The sequence below is a fragment of the Arachis hypogaea genome, chromosome 12 (assembly GCF_003086295.3).
Source record: "Arachis hypogaea cultivar Tifrunner chromosome 12, arahy.Tifrunner.gnm2.J5K5, whole genome shotgun sequence".
In the NCBI taxonomy this organism is placed as follows: domain Eukaryota; kingdom Viridiplantae; phylum Streptophyta; class Magnoliopsida; order Fabales; family Fabaceae; genus Arachis; species Arachis hypogaea.
This window is the reverse complement of record NC_092047.1, coordinates 117,338,368-117,363,590: the sequence shown is the minus strand read 5'-3', so window position 1 is coordinate 117,363,590 and position 25,223 is coordinate 117,338,368. Positions and strand designations below refer to the sequence as shown.

Here is a 25,223-nt window from a genome sequence, read left to right as displayed (position 1 = left end):
TGAGTGACCATATAACTTATGGTACTCACAGTAGTCGCCACGACTCCCTCCCTTTTTATTTTTGATGGGCCTAGGGGGAGGTAGCCTTTCGGTATGCCAAATTTTTCTGTATACATCTACTAGGGATACTTGGAGAGGAGTATAGAAGTGATATCTCCTAGGCCTTTCAGGGCCGACTTCCTCTTTCTTCTTGGACTCTTTTTCTTTCTCTTTTGATGAGTGAAAGTGCCCAGGTCGCCAACTTGGCTCTCGGAGCCTGGCGTTTTCCTCCATGTTGATGTACTTCTCGGCTCTCTCTTGTACATCACTCAGGGAGGTGGGGTGCCTTTTCGAGATGGACTGGGAGAAGGGGCCTTCTCGGAGTTCATTCACTAGGCCCATGATTACTGCCTCCGTGGGCAGGTCTTGAATTTCCAAGCATGCTTTGTTGAACCTTTCCATGTAATCCCTTAAAGGTTCTCCGACCTCCTGTTTTACTCCCAGGAGGCTCGGTGCGTGCTTTACCTTGTCCTTTTGGATTGAAAATTGCATGAGGAACTTACGCGAGAGGTCATCAAAACTAGTGACCGACCTTGGGGGGAGGCTATCGAACCACTTCATCGCTGCTTTAGTAAGGGTTGTTGGAAAAGCCTTGCAGCGAGTAGTATCAGAAGCGTCGGCTAGGTACGTTCGACTTTTAAAATTACTTAAATGATGCTTTTGATCCGTGGTTCCGTCGTAGAGGTCTATATCAGGGCTTTTAAAGTTTCTTGGTACTTTTGCCCTCATAATGTCCTCACTGAACGGATCTTCTCCTCCCAAGCGAGAGTCTTCTCAGTCACTGCAAGAGTTCCGAGCTTTAATAGCGGATTCTAGCCTTAGGAGTTTTTCCTCAAGCTCCTTTCGTCACTCCATCTCGTTCCTCAAATTTCTCTCTGCCTCTCGCTGTCGTTCCAGCTCTTGCTCCAACTGCTTCAGGCGCCCCTGATGGCCATGGAACAAACCCATGAAGTCGGTCGCATGGGGCTGCCCTTCCTTTCCTGATTCATGTCCCTTAGAGGGGTTCTCCTTTGGGTCTTTTACCCCTGAGGGGTCTTCTTTGTTCTGGTTGGTCACCCCTTGGTAAGTGACTATCGCTCTGTCGTTATGGCCAACGTCATGATTCTCTTGCTCAGAGTCAGAAGCTGTGTTTCCATCCTCGCTGAATTCGTCTGCCATCATGGGTTGATCTCCAGGTCCACGGCAACGGCGCCAATGTTACGTAGGTAACCTGTAGTTAATGGGTTGGGCTTGTAAGACTGGCCCACGTGTGGAGTGGAGGTAGTCTCTGACTAGACTCACGTCTGGGAGCTGCCGTCCGACTTGTGTATGTGAAAGAATGGGGGGTGGTACCTGCAAAGACACTCCGATGCCTAAGTTAGCAAAGGATTTTACAAGTTTATAGAATATTAGAACTTAGAGATACCTGAGGGGTGTCAGTGTATTTATAGTGGTGAACTAATAACCACCGCTGGAGTAGTTCCACCCTTTTAGGTGGATAACTGTCCCTTTATCTTAGGGAAGTTGAGATACAGCCCCTGGAAGTGGGTTGAGAGATTTTAGGGACAGTTACTTATTTGAATAAGGGTTATCTGCTAGCTAATCTTTGATCCCGACTTCCTTAGGGCAAGTCTGTGTTAGATCCAACTTCTTGAGAGGAGGTCGGTGTCGAGTAAAAGCTAATCTTTGGATTGAGCATTTTATTTAGACTTAGGTCTTAGCGTTGGGCCAGCATATGAACAATATATAATATAATAATATTTTTAATATGACTATTAGATACATATAATACGAAAAATAAGAATATGAGTATTTTATGCACGCATATAGGACTAATAACGATTTACATTAAAATCACTATATACGATTTAAATGAATCGAAGAGGGAGAATGTAAAAAAAAAGGTTAAAAATCGTCTTATTAACGATCAACGACTGAAATTAAAAAATAATAAAATTATTCATAAAAAAATCAACGCTAATGATTTTTTTTGTATCAGAGATTTCAAATATAAACTATAACTTTTAATTTTGATTTTTTTTTAAATAAAATAAAAAATTTTATTATTTTCTCAAACACGATTTTTGGACTTTAATTCTCCAAATACGATTTTTTTGTATTTGGTAAGTTTGTCGGACCCCAGCGAACTCTATCAAAAATAGCAAGTTCGCCTTACCCCCGAACTCTATAATTTTTATAGAGTTCGCCTTACTCTCTCCCGAACTCTCCTTAAAGTTTTCAAAATGCATGTTTTTTTAATTCATATCATCGTCTCTAAGGTAGCGTTTGGTGGAGAGATAGAGATAGAAAAACTGAGACTGAGAGATAGAGACTAAGAGACAGAGATTGAAATAAATCTCAGTATTCCGTTTGGTGCAAAGTGAGGGACAAAAATTGAAACAAGAATGAAACTTTAATTTAATTTGTACAAAGGGTAAAATTAGAATTAATTAATTGAAATGAGGATATTTTAGGTATAAAATGTTATTAAAGTTTCAGTCTCTATCTCTAAAAATTTTAGTCCCCTGTGTCCCTATTTTTTGGGAGGTACTGAAATACTAAAATTTTAGGGACAGAGATAGAAATTTTAGTACCAGTCTCTAAACTAACAAACATGATGATGAGTCTTAGTCTCTTAGTCTCTATCTCAGTACCTCATAACAAACGCTACCTAAGAATTGCGTATGTTCAAAATATTGTATCTATTGGCAATAGAAAAGACACAACCATTTGTATACATAACTAATCATAATTGTTACGAGCAATATGCATAAATAAGTCCTTATCCATTATTTCAGATATACAAGTACTAAGTGTACATTTTAATTAACTATTAAAAGATTTTCTTTGTTCAAGAGAGTTGAAAATTTTTTACTATTGCTAATTAAGAAATTCTTAAGTTTCATTGTATCTTGGGAGAGTATTGTCATCAATTCTATAGCAACAAAGTGTGGGGACTAATATCTCTCTAAAAAAAGCGATCTAATCATACTTTAAAATCACTGTATAAATATAAAATTTTGTCATTTTACCATCTTCATATACCCAACAAATGATTCAAAACCTAAAGTATGTCATGTTAACCAATTTCAAAAATGTTTTTTTTTTTTTTTGTGTAATGCGAATCACAAACACAACTTTTGTGTATGATGTAAATTTCAAATTATTTTAAAACTTTATCCTAATCAATGTCATACTCAAGTAAACATAAAATTTTCATAATACATTAGTGAGTTATTTAATTAACTATCATTTAAATCCTAACAATCTACGTTATTAAATTACAATCATAAGTCGTTAATAAAAAAATAAACAAGAACCAAGGTAGATCATGTTGGCCAATTTTTAAGAATGCTTTTGGTATAATAGAAATTTCAAACACAATTTTAGTACATAGTGATACGATGGGTAACCGGAGATTATTGGGCTGGACTCGCTGGGTTGGCCTAATCGTCTGAGGAAGGAAGTCTTTGAGCGGGTCTGCGCCTTGAGGGCCTCCGTCTGACTTGTGAGTATGAACGAATGGGGGTGGTACCTGCAAAGACACTCCGATGCCTAAGTCAGCAAGGGTGTGAGCAGGTCTAAAGAGTATTGGGACTTAGAGATACCTGAGAGGTGTTAGTGTATTTATAGTGGTGAACCAATAACCACGGTTGAAGTAGTGCCACTTTTTTAGGGTGATAACCGTCCCTTTATCTTAGGGAGGTTGAGATATGGCTCCTGGAAGTGGTTAGAGAGATTCTAGGGACAGTTACTCATTTAAACGAGTGATTATCTGCCAGCTAAACCTCGTCCCCGACTTCTTTAGGATAAGTCGTAATAAGAACCGACTTCCCAGGAGGAAGGTCGGTGCTAGGTGAGGCTCAACCCTTTGGATTGGGCCTTTTATTTGTACCTGGGCCTTATCGTTGGGCCAGGGTATGAACAGTGCCCCTACTCGAGCCCAATTTCTTTTAAGATTTTGGGTTCGAGTAATCTACTCGGGAACGTAGCCGACTTGGGAGGGAACCGACGTGTTTGTTTGGAACCGACGTGACTTTCGTTATTTTTTATTTTTCACAGTTACGTCTAATCAAACGTTGCGTCTGTTAGAGGTTCGCGTAGGTATTGATTACCTTGGTAACGGTGCACCCATTAATGACTGCCCCATTTTACCATTATGCCCCTAACGTGTTTATAAATACTTTCCCTCTCTTTCATTGTTTCGTTTCTGCGATTTTTCAAATTTCCTCTTCACCTGTTCTTGCAGCATTCTTGCGTTTGAAGGCTTTCACTTCCTCCAACCTTTTTCAGATAAAGGTTAGATTTTTCTTCTTCTTCTTTTGCAACATGCTTTCAGTTTGCATGCTTTTATTTTTTGGGTGGATAGGTTGATTCGTAGGTTTCTGTTTGATTCCGTACTTCCCCCTTAGAGACCATGTTTTTTATTTTCTTTTCTTTTTCCTTTGTAGGCTTTACCAAAACCCTTTTTAAAAGAAAGAAAATGTCTTCTGTTGAAAGTCTTGCTCAGTGGGTTGATGTCACAGTCCTGGGGGAGGAACCTTGGGTCGACACTGATTTTCTTACTGATCTTCGCACTCGTCACCGGCTCTGCACCTCTGATGAGGATGAGCCGAAGTATGAACTACTTGCCCCGGGTCCAGAAGACTGGGTCTGTTTTGGGAGGGCTTCGGAGGCAGCCCCTCATTTCTTTTTCATGTATGAGAGCATGCTTACCCGCCTGGGCGTTTTCCTTCCCTTTTCCGACTTTGAGATTGATGTTTTACGCCACTGCCGTGTTGCACCTACCCAGCTTCATCCCAATTCCTGGGGTTTTCTGAAAATTTATCAATTTGTCAGCCATGCTTTAGACTTTCCGACTTCCCTGAGGATTTTCTTTTTTCTCTTCCATATGACTAAGCCCTTCAGTGGGCAAAATAATAAACAACAATGGGTGTCCTTCCGGGCTATACAAGGTCGGAGGGTCTTCACCCTTTTTGATGAGTCTTTCCATGACTTCAAAAATTATTTTTTCAAAGTGCAAGCTGTAGAGGGTCACCACCCCTTTTTCTTGGATGAGAATTCTTCTCCTCGCTTTCCTCTATACTGGCTGGAGGCCTCCCCCTGTGAGAAATATGGTCTGGATGACCTGGACGAAGTGGAGGCAGCCATTGTGGGGTTCCTCCGAGAAGTGTGGGGGAGGGCCCCATATTTGGACACTAAAAAATTTCTCCAGGGGGCGCCATCCTTCGTCCAGTCGCAACTAGGTAGCTTTTACTTATCCACTTTGTTTCTGACTTGTGGTTACCGACTTTGTAGTTACCGACTTGTTTTACTAATTGTTTCTCTTTTGCAGAGATGGCGAGGAAGAATTCAAATGAGTCTTATCAAAGGGTTCAGGAGGCTAAGGCAAGGTCTCACGCCAGGACCGGTGGCGTCAGGGTAACTAGCTCCTCTCTTCCTCCTCCTTCCTCTTCTTCCCGTAGTTTGGGGACCCCTTCTGAACCTATTGTTATCTCCTTTTCTGCTCCTTCTCAGCCGTCCCCTCCCCCCGATCCTCCCCTGAGCCTGAAAGGAAGAAGCGCAAGGCTTTAGAGCCTAGCTCTTCTTTCGAGGGTGAAGCTAAGGTGGATGCCCCTGAATTTATCCAGAAGTACATCTATCCTCATGCCCGTATAGGCTTGGACGATGTTTCTATCCAGAACCACCTCACTATTCTGGCTCAGGAGAGTATTAGGGCGGCGGCGGTGTGCACCAAATTTCTTGATATTTTCGAGAAGACTCCTCTTAGCTCTCTTGGTTCGTCCTCCAGGGCTAAAGAGTTGGAGGAGAGACTTCTTTTATATCAAGAACATGAGAAGAAGTTGAAGGAGGAGGTCGCCAAACTAGAGGAGGAGAGGAAGGGTCTCCAGGAGAGGGAGAGCAAGTTGCAGGCCCAGTGCAACATGGAGGTCGGTTTAAGGCTGAAAGCGCAGGAGAGCTATTCAAGCCTTTTTGAGGACCTTGTGGTTGTGAAAAAAGATCTGCTGAATGCTCGGACTGCCTATGCCGAGTTGGAGGACTCTATTGCCGAGGGATCTGAAGAGGCCTGGAGGATTTTTAAGGAGCAAGTCGGAGTCATTGCTCCTGGCTTGGATCTCTCTCCTTTGTATCCTGACAAGGTCGTCATTGATGCTATAGTGTCTCCTTCTGCCCCCCAAGTTATTTCTGAGTCAGACTTGAAGACTCGGGGGCAGAGGATTATTGAGTCCCCTCCTCGCTCAAAGGATGCTCCGAGCTCTTCAAAGGTTCCTCCGACTTCCTCTCCATCTCCTATGGATGCCTCTCTCCCTGGTTCTGGTGGCGCTCCGACTTCTCTTCCCGACTCTGGTGGTGATCCGTCTACTCCTCTTTAAAGATTTATTAGCTATATAGGGGCCCGGCCTGTGGGTCCCTCATTTTTTAAACTCTTTTTTGTTTGTTGGTGGTGATGATAACTTAACATTTCTCTGGCCTTTTAAGGCCGTCAAGAAAATATTTATAAGTACCCTTTTTTGGATAAGGGTTTTAAGTTTTTGAAAAAAGAAATACCCTTTTTTTGGATAAGGGTTTTTAGTTATCTTTTGCGTGTATGCTTTTCTGATTTTAATTTTTTTGGAAAAAACCATTTTTGATCTTCTCAGTTTTGAAAACCTTTCTCCTGGCTGTCTGTCCTTTTGGGTTCCTTTTCTCTAAGGGCTTCAGGACAGTACTTACGCTTTAATAGGTTTTCGATCTCTCTTGCTATTCCTTATACTCAACTTTGTGATTTGTTGAGTTCCTATGACTTAGGTTATTTTTGCGATGTGTTTTCCTTTCTACTCGGATTTTCACTTCGACTTATGAGTCGGTGTATTTCCGAGTCTCTTACCATCGACTTTTATAACCTCTTTACACCGACTTGTACCTTGTCGTTTCATCCTGACGACCATCTAGGTCGGTTCATAGGATTTTCACGTTTTATCGAGCTTAAGTCGGCGCGTTTCGTAGAAAGAAAAAAGCAAGAAGGAATTTATAAGAGATATTGTAAAAAAGATCTTTATTTATTGAGGAGGTACCTTACTGCTACTAAGGGCTTCTGACAGCTTATTTTCCCTTAGCCTCTACTATGATGCCTCGTTAAAAACCCTTCTCTAGAAAAAACCCTTTGACTTTGGGAAAAAATCATGAAGCTGGGAAAAGAGTACATCAAGGAGTAGAGTTCGCTTTTAACTATAGTACCTTTTCATGTTACAAGCATGCCACGACCTTGGTAACTCGGTGCCATTCAGGTCGGTCACTTTATAATAACCTTTTCCTAAGACCTCATTCATTTTGTATGGTCCCTTCCAACTAGCAGCGAGTTTTTCTTCCCCTGATTTGTTAACTCCAATGTCGTTTCTGATCAAGACCAAGTCATTTGGGGTGAAGGTTCTTCGAATGACTTTTTTGTTGTATCTTGTAGTCATCCTTTGCTTCAGCGCTGCTTCTCTTATCTGGGCTTCTTCTCGGACTTCGGGGAGCAAATCGAGCTCCTCTTTATGTCCCTGTATGTTTCCGATCTCATCGTGGAGAATCACCCTTGGACTTTGTTCGCTGATTTCTATTGGTGTCATGGCTTCTACGCCATAGACTAATCGGAAGGGCGTTTCTCCAGTGGCGGATTGGGGCGTTGTCCTGTAAGCCCATAACACTTGTGGGAGCTCCTCAGCCCAGGCTTCTTTTGCATCTTGTAGCCTTTTCTTCAACCCTGCCAGTATGACTTTGTTGGCTGCCTCGGCTTGTCCATTTGCTTGCGGATGCTCCACCGAGGTGAACTGGTGTTTAATCTTCATACTGGCCACCAGGCTTCTGAAGGTAGAGTCGGCGAACTGGGTTCCATTATCTGTAGTGATGGAATATGGTATCCCATATCTTGTGATGATATTCTTGTAGAGGAACCTCCGACTTCTTTGGGCTGTGATGGTAGCCAGTGGTTTTGCTTCTATCCATTTTGTGAAGTAGTCTATTCCCACAATCAAGAATTTGACTTGTCCCGGGGCCTGGGGGAAAGGGCCTAACAGGTCCATCCCCCATTTTGCAAAGGGCCATGGGAAAGTTATACTGATTAGTTCTTCAGGGGGAGCCACGTGGAAATTTGCATGCATTTGGCATGGTTGACATTTTTTCACAAATTCTTTGGCATCTCTCTGCAAGGTCGGCCAATAGAATCCAGCTCGGATTACTTTTCTGGCAAGCGACCTGGCTCCGAGATGATTTCCGCAAATCCCACTGTGAACCTCCTCTAATACCTCGGTGGTTCTCGAGGTCGGTACGCACTTTAACAATGGTGTTGATATCCCTCTTCTATAGAGAATATTTTTCACCAGAGTATAGTGTTGTGCTTTCCTCCGAATTTTCTTAGCCTCTTTTTCCTCCTTGGGGAGGATGTCGAATTTCATATATTCGACCAAGGGGTTCATCCATCCGAGGTTTAATCCGGTTACCTCAAGGACCACTTGCCTTTCTTCTGTTTTTACCACGGAAGGTTCCTGGAGAGTTTCCTGGATCAGGCTTCTATTATTCCCTCCTAGCTTGGTACTTGCTAACTTGGAGAGGGCGTCTGCTCTGCTATTGAGATCCCGAGTTATGTGTTTGACCTCGGTTTCTGCAAAGCGCCCGAGGTACTCCAAAATTTTTTCCAAGTATCTCTTCATATTTGGGTCTTTTGCCTGATACTCTCCGTTTATCTGGGAGGTCACTACTTGGGAATCGCTATATATCATCACTTTTGTTGCACCGATTTCTTCTGCCAACTTTAATCCAGCAATTAGGGCTTCATATTCTGCCTGATTATTTGAAGCTGGGAATTCAAATTTGAGGGAAACCTCTATTTGGGTTCCCCTTCCGTCCACTAATATTATGCCTGCACTGCTTCCTGTCTTATTTGAGGATCCATCTACATAGAGTTCCCATGAAGTTGGCTTTTCCTCTTGCTCTCCTGCACATTCTGCTAGGAAGTCGGTAAGGCATTGGGCTTTAATTGCCGTCCGAGTTTCATACCTTAAGTCGAACTTGGAGAGCTCTATTGCCCATTGAACCATTCTCCCTACAATATCCGTCTTTTGGAGGATTTGCTTCATGGGTTGGTTCGTGCGGACTCTTATTGTATGAGCTTGAAAGTAAGGCCGTAGCCTTCGTGAGGCTACCACTAAGGAGTAGGCAAACTTCTCTAGTTTGTGGTACCTTAGCTCGGGTTCTTGTAGAACTTTACTGATGAAATACACCGGATGCTGACCGACCTCGTCTTCTCTTATCAGGGCTGACGCGACCGCCTTGTCCGCTACAGATAAGTATAGGACGAGGTCTTCTCTAACTACAGGTCGGGTCAGAACCGGAGGTTGACTCAAGAATCTTTTGAACTCCTGGAACGCCTCTTCACATTCAGGAGTCCACTCGAACTGACATCCCTTTCTCAATAAGGAGAACAGTGGAAGGGATTTTAGTGCTAATCCTGCCAAAAATCTGGAGAGGGCTGCAAGTCGGCCGTTTAGCTGCTGGACCTCTCTTAAGCAAGTCGGGCTTTTCATTTCCAGGATAGCTCTACACTTATCGGGATTTGCTTCGATCCCCCTTTGTGTCAGCATAAACCCTAGAAATTTTCCAGCTTCCACCGCGAAGGTACACTTTGTGGGATTTAGCCTCATCCCGTGTGACCTTATGGTGTCAAATACTTGCGAGAGGTCTGTTAAGAGGTCGGCCTCTTTCTTGGTTTTCACCAGCATGTCGTCTACATAAACTTTCATTAAGCTCCCAAGGTGGGGAGCAAACACTTTGTTCATCAGCCTTTGGTATGTGGCTCCCGCATTTTTTAATCCAAATGGCATGACCACATAGCAAAAATTTGCTCTGGGCGTGATGAATGATGTTTTCTCCTGGTCTGGCTCATACATCGGGATTTAATTTGGTTATACCCCGAGTAGGCATCCATGAACGAAAAGTATTGATATCCCGAGCTGGAGTCTACTAGGGTATCAATACTTGGTAGTGGGTAAGGGTCTTTGGGACATGCCTTATTTAAGTCGGTATAGTCGACACACATTCTCCATTTGCCGTTTTGCTTCTTGACTAGAACTACATTTGCTAGCCATGTTGGATATTTGAATTCTTTGATGAAGCCGGCTTCTAGGAGTGCCTGCACTTGCTCTTCCACTGCTAGGGCTCGTTCTGGGCCGAGCTTGCGTCTTCTCTGTTGTACAGGTCAGGACCCTGGGTATACCGAGAGCTTGTGGAACATAAGCTCGGGGTCTATCCCGGGCATGTCAAAGGCTTTCCAGGCAAAGAGGTCGGAATTATCTCTTAGGAGCTTAATCAACCCTTGCTTTAGGGTTTCCCCTAGGTTGGCTCCTATGTTGGTGTTTTTTCCTTCCTCTTTGCCGACCTGTATTTCTTCAGTTTTTCCTCCCGGCTGTGGTCGCAGCTCTTCTCGGGCCCTTGTACCGCCGAACTCTATGGTGTGGACTTCTTTGCCTTTTCCCCTCAGGTTCAGGCTTTCATTGTAGCACTTTCTTGCCAACTTTTGATCTCCCCTCACCGTTGCTATTCCTGCTGGGGTCGGAAATTTCATGCAAAGGTGCGGAGTTGACACCACCGCTCCGAGTCGATTAAGGGTAGCTCTGCCGATCAAAGCATTATATGCTGACCCTACATCGATGACTATGAAGTCTATACTCAGAGTTTTGGATTTTTTCCCTTTTCCAAAGGTACTGTGTAGGGGTAGAAATCCTAGCGGTCTTATTGGTGTGTCGCCTAGTCCGTACAAAGTGTCGGGGTAGGCTCTTAATTCTTTCTCCTCCAACCCTAGTTTGTCAAAAGCGGGCTTGAAAAGGATGTCCGCTGAGCTCCTTTGATCTACTAGGGTTCTGTGGAGATGGGCATTGGCTAGGGTCATAGTAATTACCACTGGGTCATCATGCCCAGGGATTATTCCTTGCCCATCTTCTCTTGTGAATGAAATGGTGGGGAGGTCGGAAGACTCTCCTCCGACCTGGTAGACCCGCTTGAGATGTCTTTTGCGAGAGGACTTGGTGAGTCCCCCTCCCGCGAATCCTCCTGAGATCATATGGATATGTCTCTCTGGAGTCTGCGGTGGTGGGTCTCTTTTATCCATATCGTCTCGCTTTCTCTTCCCATGACCGTCCGACCTTTCTATGAGATATCTGTCGAGCCGGCCTTCTCTAGCCAGCTTTTCTATCACATTTTTAAGGTCGTAACAGTCATTTGTCGAGTGACCATATATTTTATGGTACTCACAGTAGTTGCTGCGACTCCCCCCTTTTTTATTTTTAATGGGCCTGGGAGGTGGCAGCTTTTCAGTATTGCAAATCTCTCTGTATACATCCACTATGGAAACCTTTAGAGGAGTATAAGAGTGATATTTCCTTGGTTTATCAAGACCAAGTTCTTCCTTCTTCTTGGGTTCCCTCTCCCTCTCTTTTGCTGAGGGGAAATGCCCAAGTCGCCAACTCGAATCTCTCAGTCTAGCATTTTCTTCCATGTTGATATATTTTTCAGCTCTTTCCTGTACATCACTTAAGGAGCTGGGGTGTCTTTTAGATATGGACTGTGAGAAGGGACCTTCCCTAAACCCATTGACTAACCCCATTATGACTGCCTCGGTGGGCAGGTCTTGGATTTCTAAACATGCTTTGTTGAACCTTTCCATATAGGCTCGTAAGGATTCTCCGACCTCCTGCTTTATCCCCAGGAGGCTTGGTGCATGTTTTACTTTGTCCTTCTGGATAGAGAACCTCATCTAAAACTTCCTTGAGAGGTCTTCAAAACTGGTGACAGACCTCGGAGGGAGGCTGTCGAACCACTTCATCGCCGCTTTCGACAAGGTTGTCGGGAAAGCTTTGCATTGCGTAGCGTCAGAAGCATCAGCCAGATACATTCGACTTTTGAAATTGCTTAAGTGATGCTTTAGATCCGTGGTTCCGTCATAGAGGTCCATATCAGGGCTTTTAAAGTTCCTCGGAACCTTTGCCCTCATTATGTCCTCGCTGAAGGGATCCTCCCCTCCTAGGGGCGACTCTTCTCGCTCGTCGCGGGAGTTCCGACCTTTGAGGGAGGATTCCAACTTCAAGAGTTTTCTTTCTAACTCCTTTCGTCGTTCCATCTCCTCCTTTAGGTTCTTTTCCGTCTCCCTTTGTCGCTCCCGCTCCTGTTCCAATTGTTTCAGGCGGCTTTGGTGGACGTGGACTAGTTCCATAAGTTCAGTTGCATGGGACTGTCCGTCCTTCTCCGATTCGTGCCCTTCTGAGGAGTTCACCTTCGGATTTTTGACTCCGGAGGTACCTTCTCTATGCTGATCGTTGGTTCCCTGGTGGAGGGTCAGGTCTGCGTCATTGTTTCCGGTATCCAGATTCTCTTGTTCGGAATTTGATTCCACATGACCCTCTTCGGGGGATCTGTCCGCCATCACTAGTTGATCTCTCGGTTCTCCGGCAACGGCGCCAATGTTACGATGGGTAACCGGAGATTATTGGGCTGGACTCACTGGGTTGGCCCAATCGTCTGAGGAAGGAAGCCTTTGAGCGGGTCTGCGCCTTGAGGGCCTCCGTCCGACTTGTGAGTATGAACGAATGGGGGGTGGTACCTGCAAAGACACTCTGATGCCTAAGTCAGCAAGGGTGTGAGCAGGTCTAAAGAGTATTGGGACTTAGAGATACCTGAGAGGTGTCAGTGTATTTATAGTGGTGAACCAATAACCACCGTTGAAGTAGTGCCACTTTTTTAGGGTGATAACCGTCCCTTTATCTTAGGGAGGTTGAGATATGGCTCCTGGAAGTGGTTAGAGAGATTCTAGGGGCAGTTACTCATTTAAACGAGTGATTATCTGCCAGCTAAACCTCGTCCCCGACTTCTTTAGGATAAGTCGTAATAAGAACCGACTTCCCAGGAGGAAGGTCGGTGCTAGGTGAGGCTCAACCCTTCGGATTGGGCCTTTTATTTGTACCTAAGCCTTATCGTTGGGTCAGGGTATGAACACATAGTATTAATTTTAGAAACAATCTCGCTAGATAACAAATTAAGAAACATGGGTCATTTATTTTTTTCACGAAAAAAAATCAAAATATAAAAAAAAATTCAATATCCCACATAAAACAAATTACCTATTTACTTAAAAAAATCCAATACCATATAAAAAAACATCTATTAATAAAAAAAACCATCTAAAAAACAGTTAAAAACAAAACAAAACATAAGCACACCCCCAAAAGAAACATCCCAAAACTTAAGAAAGAAATATCCAATAATCTACATAAAAAATCATAAAAAAAAAATTTAAAACCACATAAAAAAATCCGAAAAAATAGTTAAAGAAAAAAAACAAAAAAAGAAACGCGTTGCGACAAGCATTGCGGTGATCGGCGACGCTACGAATCATCAGGATGCGCGACGCGAAGGAGGGAGCCACAGTATGTTGGGACGGAGGGAGTTGTGGCGGTAACGACACTGTGAATCAGCAGGGATGCGTGACATGAAGAAGGAGCTGTGGTGATCGGCCGAGCGGCGCGTTGCGAGGGAGGGAGCTGTAGTATGTCGGGACAGAGAGAGCTGCAGCATTTGACTGAAATATACAATGCGAGGAGGGAGCCACAATGGTTAAAGGTGCTGTGCGTCACGAGTGGGGGAGCTACGATGGCAGGAGGTTGCGTGTTACAATGGAGGGAAGACGACAGTCGATGGTGCTGTGAATCACGATGGAGGGTGTTGGGGTGGGAGAGAAAGAGAAAGATAACACTAATGAAAGTGGGAGAAGAAGGAGAGATGTGTGATAATTTTTTGAAAAATATTTTTTTTGTGTTATTGGACTTTTTTTTGTGACCCAATATAATTGACAGAAATGGACTGATATTCTAGTTGTTTCGTAAACTTTCTATTTTAGTCATTGGACTTCTTCTTATGTTCCAAGAAATTACTTTAAAACTTTTTTTTTGTGGTAAAAGAAATTACTTTCAAACTTTGTTGTATCAACCGGATACTCAAGTAAATATACATTTTTTGTTTCTATATATTAGTGGGCTATTCAGTTAACTACCATATAATGCAAAAAAAAAAATGAAAAAAAAAATAGAGATTAAAAAAATAAATTCTCTAGAGTGTAGGTAGGGCCATTGAATTTCATTGCAATAGCAAGTATTGTCCATGGAGGTCCGTGGTTGTTTAGGTGACACATGAATGAACAAGATCATGAGCTTCAACAATATTCTTAGAACCACACCTCTCTCTCTTTCTTCTTCCAACACCAAACCGATTATCTCCCACCTCCTTCAACCCCTTCATTCTCCTCCCACCTCTCTCTTCAGACTTCTCCCATCCAAAACCGTTACTCCTGCCTTTTCAATTCACCAGCAACAGAGGCGCCGTTTGCGTGCTGGGGTTGTTGCCATGGCTTCACATGCGCCTGGGTCGGTCCAGAAATCGGAAGAAGAGTGGCGCGCCATTCTCTCCCCTGAACAGTTTCGGATCCTCAGGCAAAAGGGCACCGAGTATGACATTCTTTCTCTCTACCCACTTCGCTGTGTTTGATGTTTTGTCTGTATGAAAATTTGTGTTAAAAAGCTTAGTTCATGTGAGCATTTTTACCTGAGTTGGTAGATATAAAAGTTTCAAATTTAATGGACAGTTTTGGAGTAGTAATGATGATTTTTTTTTTTTGGCGACTTGAGTAGTAACGATGAATATTTTTCATTTTGAGCTGTGAAGATACTCAAAATAGGAATCAAGAAAAAAAAAAATTTTTTTCTCAATGTTATGACCCGTGTACTACGGTAAACACAATTGAGTAAAATAATCTTTTATCTTCAGAACTTGATACCTGATTTTCAGTTAGTTCTGTGTTTTATGTATGGAGGATGTAAGTGTGCCTTAACTGATGGCGACAAAGAAGTCTGTTCTTGTTGTTTCACGATTTAACCTGAAATTTAGACTAAATGCTTTTACTTGAGTTAGTAACAGGAGGTGTATGATAATTGATATCTAACCATGCCAACTGGTGTTGATTTCTTTGCATAAATTCATCAAAATTGTTGTCAATTTTATCTTTTCTTCCTTTATCCAGCAATGGATTTTTTTTCTTTATTTTTTTAAATAAAAATTAACAGTCACCTATTAACTCTCTTACTTATTGCTTCATTGCATATACAGAGCATTACAACCTTTATTATCAGTATGAAAAACTTGAATCATCTTAAAGAAGCAGCTCATGAAGAAGATGAGGATTACTTGGGTATTATTGCCTAATTAAGGGATACATTGAAATTAAACTATTCTCAAGACAAAAGTATGCTGATTAGGTTGTTTGATCACAGCAGCTAGTCGAAGTATTCCTTAATATGTTAATGATCATCCTAAAAGACGTAGTGTGTCCTATACAAATATTTATGAATTCTGATAACAGATACTGAGAAAAACAGATGGTAAGGAAATGATTCATAGAAGGTTCAGTTCATAATAAACCTGAATGAACAATTAATTATGATATCTTAGAATACTCAAGATGGGGATTTGCTTTCGTGCTGAAAAGAAAATATTGTTTGCATTTTCCAGGTATCCTGGAACAGGAGAATATGACAAGTTCTTTGGCGAGGGAGTGTACAACTGCGCAGGTTGCGGGACTCCTCTCTACAAATCCACTACAAAATTCAATTCTGGTTGCGGTTGGCCAGCTTTCTTTGAGGGCCTTCCTGGAGCCATAAACCGCACTGTGAGTTTACTTTGTTCTTATGTTGACTTGTCTGCACCACTTTGTACTAGATGTTACTATTAAAACTCCATCGGCAATGTGAGTTACAATCACAAGTTGATAAAAATGTATTGTGTCACCAGCCGGACCCTGATGGAAGGAGGATTGAAATAACATGCGCTGCTTGTGGAGGGCATCTTGGTCACGTCTTTAAAGGCGAAGGATTTCCAACACCCACCGATGAACGCCATTGTGTCAACAGCATTTCACTGAAGTTTGTGCCTGCTAATTCTTAGTCTTTGTGATGAACTCTACTATGTGGAATTATGGATATGCTGGAATAATTATGTCACTGAAATGAAGACGGATAATGGAGTGGTAACCTGTGTTTCCCATGCTGTAATGGTACTGGATTCTTGTATTGCTATTATGTGATTGTAGTATGGATCCTGAGTTTATGTTCAATATAAGAAAGTTCTGATGCTAAGACTAAGAATGTTGTAATATTGTGCTGTATGAATTGTGTGTATGGAATTGCTAACCATCAGTGACAAATGAAGGAACATGCATAAAGGCATGAAGCATTAAAGCACATTCAAGGGGAAGGTAATGCATCTCGTTAGTCTTCTAGCAAAAAGAAAGACAAAATACCAATTACATCCTATCTTTCATTGTTCTGGTAATTTTGATGATTTTAATGCACTGGCAGTGTAAAGCCTTTTACACACAGTCGTACAATCACACCCGTATTTTTAGATGACTATTCACGTGGATAATGTAAAAGGTAATTATTTTATATGAGACAAAATGTTATTGTGCTCCAAAAATTATAAAGATTATTAAAATTACTTTTTTAACAAATAGGAACATTTGCCACGTGGAGGCTGGAGATTGAGTATGTGGGCTGAGAAAAATCTGAGCATTTATTGTGAACCACGAATGGGACGGCAGTTGAATATTAGTTGTGGTGGTCATCTGTTGCGCTGCACACACACGCATTATCACTCGCACTTTAATCCAAAATCCAAATTACTTTCCCCTTTCTTACGTGTACGTGCTCACTTATCCACCTCTATTTTTTTTTTTTAATTTCATTTTATGTTGTTTTCCTCTCAACTTCTATCTGGGTGTCTGTGACCAGAATATCAAACAAATAATGCAAATGCGCTTCTCCAAGTTGTGTTCTTTTGCTTCTTCGTAACCAACTACCGCTATGTTGGAATCTCTAGCTTATTGCCAAAGCTTTAAGGTAACGTTCTTACATTTCTTCACTTGGATTGTGATTTTTGGAATCAAGAAAAGAAATGGCAATTCAACATGTTTAAACTTGCATCGAGGGAATCACTATATAGTGTTTCTTCAATTGCTCTGTTGATTTCACTGTTTTACTCGAAAAACAAACTATACATTATGCTAAGCTGGAAGTGTCATGTTATTGTATAATCTGATTTAAAGAGTTTTCTTGCAGGGATATGACCTTACTAAGCAGAAGAGTCCAGGATGTTCTCATGTTCTTTCACGCATATGTAGAAGTTCTGTGTTCATGTTTTATTCAGTCAGCAAGCAAGTCACGCCGCAACCACGCTGTGCTAGTCATGGGATAGTTAACAGGAGTTCTTTCTCAGAAGGTTTCTTTAACAGCAAGCCTCTCTCTGTACCATTGTTTTCCGGAAGTAAGGGATTCTATTCATTTAAGTATAGTCCATCGCGTTGGCAAAGACTGCAGACAAATGTAGCATATGATGTTGCTGGTGCTGTTGAAGTCATCAACGATTTAGGATTGGATACTCTTACTTTCTTGGCTGTGACTGTCTTAATTGTACCCACACTCAAATCAGTTAAAACCAGTCCTGTAAGAAATACTTGATATTTTATCTTTTCGGTAATATATTGTGCTCTTCAAAATTATGATTAACTTCATACCTCAATAAGCAAAATCATTATCACATAACCCTCCTCTGTGTTGGTTATCAGATGACATTCTGTTCATGTATCAATATGATTCTCATCAGCTATCAGTATCATATTATGTCAATTATCATTTGAAGTGAGCTTTAATGTAGTATGAAGTTGTGATTATCATTCTATGCCTTGAAATTTTCTAATTTGTAGAATAGTTAAATTTGAAACTGATGGATGTAATGCAGACACTTGTTTAGATTTATTTTGAATAAGGAAAATAAGTTATATCTAAAGCTATTTAAAATTTTTAAAGATGCTTGTATAAATTCACATGCATATAAGTGTGGAATTATTTTTATCCATTTGACTGTCCTGTATTCATAATTGAAAGAAATTCAATGATTCTCATTTGCAGATACTTGGTTTCTTCTTTGCTGGGGTGGTACTCAATCAGTTTGGTTTAATTAGAAACCTTACAGATGTTAAAATTTTGTCTGAATGGGGGATTCTTTTCTTGGTAAGATAAATCTCAGCAAAGGTGCCGTTCCTGCTACTCTTTTTGTTGTCGTCGCTATTGCTATCATTTTGCAATTCTTTTGAACTCTGAAATATGCACTATAATTTAGCATGTTATCAGTCTGACATATGCTAGTTTTGTTTCAGCTATTTGAGATGGGTTTAGAGCTTTCACTTGCACGTCTTAAAGCTCTTGCAAAATATGCCTTTGGGATGGGATTGGCTCAGGTATAATGTCTATGATCCAAATGGGAATCAAAAGAAAATATCTTAATCTTTATTTTTAAAATTATAACTGAAACAAGCATGATGCCTTTTGCTATTTATTTATTTGTTTACTTATGCATTATTTACAATTGCTTGTAAAGAAAGTGTTATTTTTTCTTTAACATTTATGAAATTATGTTTTGGCCTTCTTTTACTTATTCTAATTATTTATACACTTTTGAAGGTTGTACTATGTACTTTAGCATTTACTGCTTTTGAACTTCCACCAAATGGGGCTGTTGGAACGAAAATTTTGGAATTCCTTTTCCACTCAAGGCCTGATCTAGTGAGAATTCTGTCTATAACTATTTATCTTTTTCTGCTTATTTACTTCAGTTATCATAATTTTGTAAATAATGCAATTGTGGGCGTCAATTTTACCTTATCCTTTATTCTAAGTTATAGTTTTGGCACAATGTTAAGTGAATATGTGCTTTGTCCATTCATCAATCCTCAAGGATGCATATTATGGGAGAGATTCAGTTTAAAAACCATTTTATGAACCTATACCTGACTGCTTAAGCATTAGGATTTTTTTTGTTAGCAAAGAATAATGTAGAATTGAGTTACTAGAGTAGCCTGTCATTTTATTTTATTAATTTATTGTGGAGATCATATCCATAGGTGAACATCAGAAGCATTGATGAAGCTGTAGTGATTGGTGCTGCTCTTTCTTTATCATCATCTGCTTTTGTTCTTCAGGTATTTGTGATTTTGATTAATTTCACCACATTGTTTTGACAAAATGTGTGTTGTTTGTAACTCTCATTATGGATAATGTAGCTTATCAAACATATATATGTGTTTATGTAGCTCCTTGCTGAGAAAGGTGAGCTTCCCACAAGATTTGGTTCGGCAACTCTGGGAATACTTCTTTTGCAGGTTCTTGTCTTTACACTTTGTTTGACTTGCACTGTCTTCATCTTCCAAATATGAAGTTATTGATATCCAAAAATAATGTGGTCATTAGAAATATTTGATGTATATTAGCTATCCTGTTATATCTGCTGATAGACCATAGAAGATCGACAAGAATGTATCAGTAAAGAAAAGTTCTGATGTAACTAACCTTGTCTTCTTTTCTGCTTGATATCTCCAGGACTTAGCTGTTGTTCCTCTTTTAGTCATTCTTCCAATACTAGAGACCCAGGTGAGGTGTACACTGTAAACAAAATCTATCTGTTATGCATTGATTCGGTTGTTCATACTATTCTTTCTTTTTTTTTTTTATTATTCAAGAATATGTCTGAGGAAAGTCTTTGGCCCATGCTTGCTCAAGAAAGTTTAAAGGCATTAGGTGGATTGGGTCTGCTTTCTCTTGGGGCAAAGTACATTCTCAGAAGAGTTTTCGAGGTCTGTATGGAAGATATACTTAAGGCATCTTATCCAAAATAAAAATTGTGCCCATACTATTTTTTTTATGTGTTCTTATCCTAAACTGTTGGTTAATTCAGGTTGTTGCCGATTCAAGGAGCTCAGAGGCTTTTGTTGCTCTTTGCTTGCTGACCGTTGCTGGGATTTCACTAGGCACACAGAATTTGGGCTTCAGTGATACGGTCCGCTACTTTACAATTTATAGCATATTAGCATCTTACTTTTCAGTTGATTCACTTCATTGTGTGATAGTGGAGAGCCATTAAATTTTGATATCTGCTTGATAATTGTATGCAATGTCATAATGCAGCTTGGAGCATTTTTGGCTGGAGCAATCTTAGCTGAGACAAATTTCAGAACCCAGATTGAAGCAGATATAAGACCATTTAGAGGCTTGCTTCTTGGGTTATTTTTCGTAACTACGGGAACTTCAATTGACATGCAGGTTCTATAATTATTTGTGCTACACGTGCGATAATTATTTTGTAGTTTAGAAAGGAGTATTTATTACGTGGACTTTTGTATCTAGGCATGCATGAAAGCTTTAGTTATCTGGTTCATCGAACTATATATTATTGTGGATTTTAATAAATTTGTTTCTATAAAACATTCGTGGTTTTTTTTTTTTTTTTTTTTTGGTTTAAAAAACTGGTTTATTTAAAATGGTTTTGTTTAGTTTCAGTTCAGTTTGGTTAAACTGAATTTTTTGAACACATCTATTCATTAGACAAAAATTTCATCACCTATGATTTTACATTCTAATGAACCACAACATAATGAAAGTTTGCTCTTGATATACCTGAGTAATTCCCCTAGGGTTTCGCAAAGAGAGGATACACATGCATTATCACACCCACACACCCTAATGTATAATCTTAGTAGTTTAACTGTTTACATACAACTAGATACATGAAATTATAATATATAATTAATTATGGTGTTGTTAGATTTATGAATTTAGGCGCTTATATTCTTTATAACTTTGTATTATTATATGTTCCCCTGTGAAATTACAAATGGAAGTATGTTTTTCCATGTATATTTATCATGATTTTTCTTTTGTTGCAGCTCCTTTTTCGAGAGTGGCCAAATGTACTTTCACTGTTGGCAGGTTTAATTACTATCAAGACATTGATCATAACAGCGATTGGTCCTCGTGTTGGACTTACTTTACAAGAAAGTGTGAGAATAGGGTTGTTGCTCTCCCAAGGAGGCGAATTTGGATTTGTAGTTTTCTCTTTAGCAAATAGGTAACTACTTATTTAACCTATTGCAATGGTTTTATTTGAGTGAGAAAATAAGTTCGTCTTTAATAATAAAATTTATGGCTTCTTGCAAGCAGGCTTGGGGTGCTTCCGCTTGAGCTTAACAAGCTGCTCATAATTGTTGTTGTATTGTCAATGGCATTAACCCCATTTCTGAATGAGGCTGGAAGAAGGGCTGCTAGTTTTATTGAAGAAAAATCTAATACTGAGAATGTATGCCTTTCTCATAAGATTTATAATTTTTGAAGTTATGTGCACATCCACAATATGCATGCATGTAAGGATTGTTAAGTTGTGGATTACAAATGCTTTTAAAATAAAATGTAACATATAAGAATTATAAGATATTGTATTTTCTTTTACTAAAGAAACAAAATTATATATCTTACATAAGAAAATATGTTGAAGAAAATTCACATATTGTCTTAGAAGCCTAATAATGCGGACCAGGTCCTTTTCATAAAAATTTTATGCTCTGATGATTTCATGCATCAACGACATTATAAAAGGACACTATATAAGAAATTTTGAGATATAAATAATAAATTATAACTTTCTTAAAGATATATAAGTGGAAGTTTTATGTCATTTGATTTCATATCAAGTTCTACTGTACACTGGCTGAGTACTAAGTTACTTGCAGAAAGCTTCTGAGAAGGTTAACTACAATGTCAGTGAACCTGTTGTTATCCTTGGATTTGGACAAATGGGTCAGGTAGGTCAATCAATATATTGCAACAACCTGTCATTTATATTAATATTGCTCATATCTAAACTTTCTCCCTTTGCTCCTGATATAAAGGTCCTTGCAAATTTCCTGGGCAGTCCATTTGCTTCAGGAGTAGACAGTGTTTCAGTAGGATGGCCTTATGTGGTTTTTGATCTTAACCCGACAGTAGTAAAGGTCAGTGTATTTTAAGAGCTGTGCATGGCATTGTCTACCAGTATATGTACGGGTTTTTTTTTTTTTTTTTTTCCCTTCTCCTTTTTCTGAGGAGCTGTTTTAAAATTTTAGTAGATTTCTGGTGTTTTGGATATTTTTGGTTTGGCCACGGGGAATTGCATTTTGGCCTGGGAAATTCCTTCTTACTTCTTACTTGAGGCACGGAACATAATAACAAGTTTCTCTATATGTAAAATTTTTCAGTTTATATCTGCACCCAGTGGCAGTTGTCTTTTAAAAGAGAATCAGAGTAAAGCAATTCCAATAAATGGCTGATTAATCATTTAGAATCTCTATGATTTTAGCATTTTCTTTTCTTTTCTTTTGTTCTATTGAGAGAATGAAAGCATTCTTGCATTTTCTTACCCTTCATATTGGAATCTCTCTTATCCACCATTTGTTTAATTTGTTCTTCTATCGTCAACCATTGAGCAGGAAGCTCAAAAACTTGGTTTTCCTATTCTTTATGGAGACGGATCACGTCCAGCTGTTCTTCAATCTGCTGGTATCTCTTCTCCTAAAGCTATCATGATTATGTACACTGGCAAGAAGAGGACAATTGAAGCTGTTCAAAGGTTGCGATTGTCTTTTCCCGCGGTAATAATATACTTTCCATTCCTAACCTCACTGCAAGCCCAATCTCGTATCTCACTGTGTTATGCGGCAAAGCATGCATATGCATAAGAGAAAGATATTCATGAGTTTCAAGCAGAAGCTATGAATTGAATACCTTTGTTTTATTTTGTTTACAAAGAGTGGTGATGAACCCCAGTATTTATCTTATGATTATGAAGAATAAATAAGATCACTTTATGTCTAATTGGAAATCTCTTGCATACAGCATACCCTCTCTGTTTCACACACTATCTTATGATAGACCCCAATATTTTGTTCTCATCTCACTTCTGTATAATTGGTAATTCCTTACTGTATGATGAAATTCCTCAGATTCCAATATATGCAAGAGCTCAAGATCTCAAGCATCTTTTAGATTTGAAGAAAGCTGGTGCAACAGATGCCATTATGGAAAATGCAGAGGTACTGACAAAATTTCTATCTTCTCCTTATGGTTGGAGCTTTTAATAGCTACTGGTTAGTAATTAGTTGGAAATTGCAGCTAAATCGAATTCATTCTTGCAGACTAGCTTACAGCTGGGTTCCAAGCTTCTAAAAGGCCTTGGTGTTATGTCTGATGATGTAGTATTCCTAAGCCAGCTTATTAGGGATTCCATGGAGCTACAAGCTCAAGAAGCAGTTGGTTTATCCGATCGAGACCTAGATATTATGAAACCGCTACAGGTACTTCAAAATCAACGAAACATTAATTGTAGTTACATAATATTCAATAAATGCTCGGTGATCATCTTCATGGTTATGGTGTTGTGACATATAGCCTTAGATTGTTCTGATGTTTCTTTTTAACATTGCATTAGAAAAATGTTTGGGCAAAGCAAGTGGTGGGAGGATTCATAAATTGTTGCATGTCTTTGATTAGGTAGCTCTTGACATGAAAATTCCGTTTCTTGATCAACTTTCAAGGAAATTGAAGTTTTCTGTGATACTATATTTCATGTGACTTTCGCTCCATTCACCATTCTCCTTGTGTAAATATGATCTTCCTTATTTTAATATCTAATATGAATCTGTTATATTGTGCTATAATAAACTGATGTGTGTACATTGTAAGGTGAGAGTTTCTGACTTGATGGAGGCAGGCGTACCAACAGCTTCACCGGAACACGAACCATCAGAAATGCACCTGAAAGATCAAGCTTCATTGGGTACAATTCAAGAGGAAGTGGTTGCTGAAGAACAAGATTATGAGCTAAGACAAGCTGTGAATTCACAAGGAAATGGTGCTCTAAATGGGAAACAAGGCACTGAAGATCAAATCTCAATGGTTGGTTCCAAAGATGCAATGGTGGACACATCATCAATCTCTTCCCATAATGCCATGGAGGAACCCTAACAATGTTATGTTAGGTGACCTTCCCTTCCCATTAATTTTGCTCCTTTAAGGCTCTAACCATATAACTTACTGAAATATTTCAGCAAGTTGTCATTTTTATAATTTTACTGCAGAGCTAACAATTTATGTATAGGAAACTTATCATTTCAACAAAGCTTTTAGAACATCATTATTCCAAAAGAGATGCTCAATTTAATTCTTTGGTAAGAGCCAAGTGTATATAATATAGTAACATAACACCATGCAAATTATATCCCTCTCCTTCACTAAGGTACACAGTCTTGTATGTTATTGGCCACCTAGTAATCTATGTATATAGATACCGAGTTTAGCGCAACATATTTTTATGTTTACCATGTATTAAAACTAGATATAGGTTTTAAAAAAAATAAGAAAAAAAGAAGAGAGATAAAAATGCTTTAAGACCCACAGGTGTGCATTTTATGTTTTAATTGGTTTTGTCAAAGTCGCCAATGGAGAATTAATTTTTCATTTAACTATGTTTGTCTCAAAAGTAAGTTGCCATGGGAGATTTTACTTGAAATTCGTCCAGTATGTTAAACAAGAAATTCACTTAAACATGTTAATTTTAAATCATGGTCATTGGTTGATAAAGTAGAGTCTAACATATCTGATTAATAGAAAAAAAAATTATACTTAAGATCAAGTAAAATTTTCAGAGAATAAACATTTGAAGTAAAAGTAAAACTACGATTTTGACCCTATAATTACATCTTTACTTTGACATCGCTTCAAAGTTCAATCGTTATCTTCAATCCACGTCAACTTCTTCTTTAATTATTGTCATTGTAATCTAATTATTATATTATTAATTAATTATTAGATTATTATAAGAACATTATTATGTTTAGTGTCAATTTCATGGGACCCGTTCATGACATTACTAGTTAAGTTACAATTCTAATCTTACCATCATATGACATCGCCATTATTGTCAATAATTCGAATTTTTTCTTTCTTTAAATAGAAGAACTACACGTGAATTTCTTTACATAAGAAGAATAACAAGCTTAAACAGCGACAGATTCTGTTTACTCACAATTAAAATCTCTCGTGAAAAATAAATCTATAGAGAAATATTAAAATAACAAGCCACAGTATAAACCCCAAATTCCAAAGCACGAGTTTTATTTTTTTCGGCACAAAAACTCACAAGTCACAAGATCTTCATCGTAAGCTAAAAAATACTGTAAGTTTAGCAAATATCATTTAAGAATACATATTAAAAATTATTAATTAATT

The 25,223-nt window shown here is 39.3% G+C and overlaps 2 protein-coding genes across 3 annotated transcripts; both read left to right on the top strand.

Annotated features, from left to right (window-relative positions):
* The first annotated feature begins 14,058 nt into the window (after positions 1 to 14,058).
* On the top strand, positions 14,059 to 16,211 carry LOC112728675 (peptide methionine sulfoxide reductase B5). The gene is made up of 3 exons (XM_025778909.3): positions 14,059 to 14,528; positions 15,589 to 15,745; positions 15,868 to 16,211. The coding sequence occupies exons 1-3, from the start codon at positions 14,218 to 14,220 to the stop codon at positions 16,018 to 16,020; spliced, it is 621 nt and encodes a 206-aa protein (XP_025634694.1). The 5' UTR covers positions 14,059 to 14,217; the 3' UTR covers positions 16,021 to 16,211.
* Positions 16,212 to 16,277: 66 nt separating this feature from the next.
* On the top strand, positions 16,278 to 24,140 carry LOC112728674 (K(+) efflux antiporter 3, chloroplastic). 2 transcript variants are annotated; one of them, XM_025778908.3, is made up of 22 exons: positions 16,278 to 16,330; positions 16,434 to 16,508; positions 16,589 to 16,774; positions 16,866 to 16,973; positions 17,193 to 17,576; positions 18,042 to 18,143; positions 18,290 to 18,370; positions 18,594 to 18,695; positions 19,034 to 19,111; positions 19,223 to 19,291; positions 19,509 to 19,559; positions 19,649 to 19,762; positions 19,864 to 19,965; positions 20,094 to 20,228; positions 20,852 to 21,033; positions 21,126 to 21,261; positions 21,692 to 21,763; positions 21,851 to 21,952; positions 22,427 to 22,588; positions 22,940 to 23,029; positions 23,132 to 23,290; positions 23,679 to 24,140. In XM_025778908.3, the coding sequence occupies exons 4-22, from the start codon at positions 16,938 to 16,940 to the stop codon at positions 23,958 to 23,960; spliced, it is 2,439 nt and encodes an 812-aa protein (XP_025634693.1). In that variant the 5' UTR covers positions 16,278 to 16,330; positions 16,434 to 16,508; positions 16,589 to 16,774; positions 16,866 to 16,937; the 3' UTR covers positions 23,961 to 24,140. The 2 variants fall into 2 exon arrangements, with proteins under 2 accessions (XP_025634693.1, XP_072066344.1); XM_072210243.1 differs by lacking the exons at positions 16,278 to 16,330; positions 16,434 to 16,508; positions 16,589 to 16,774 and having other exon boundaries at positions 16,775 to 16,973.
* Positions 24,141 to 25,223: the final 1,083 nt, after the last annotated feature.

Coding starts and splice junctions, on each gene's coding strand:
- LOC112728675 (XM_025778909.3), top strand. CDS start 14,218: ATGAACAAGATCATGAGCTTCAACAATATTCTTAGAACCACACCTCTC. Junction 14,529..15,588: donor CTCAGGCAAAAGGGCACCGA/GTATGACATTCT, acceptor TGCATTTTCCAG/GTATCCTGGAACAGGAGAAT. Junction 15,746..15,867: donor CTGGAGCCATAAACCGCACT/GTGAGTTTACTT, acceptor TTGTGTCACCAG/CCGGACCCTGATGGAAGGAG.
- LOC112728674 (XM_025778908.3), top strand. CDS start 16,938: ATGTTGGAATCTCTAGCTTATTGCCAAAGCTTTAAG. Junction 19,966..20,093: donor ATTTGGGCTTCAGTGATACG/GTCCGCTACTTT, acceptor GTCATAATGCAG/CTTGGAGCATTTTTGGCTGG. Junction 20,229..20,851: donor GAACTTCAATTGACATGCAG/GTTCTATAATTA, acceptor CTTTTGTTGCAG/CTCCTTTTTCGAGAGTGGCC.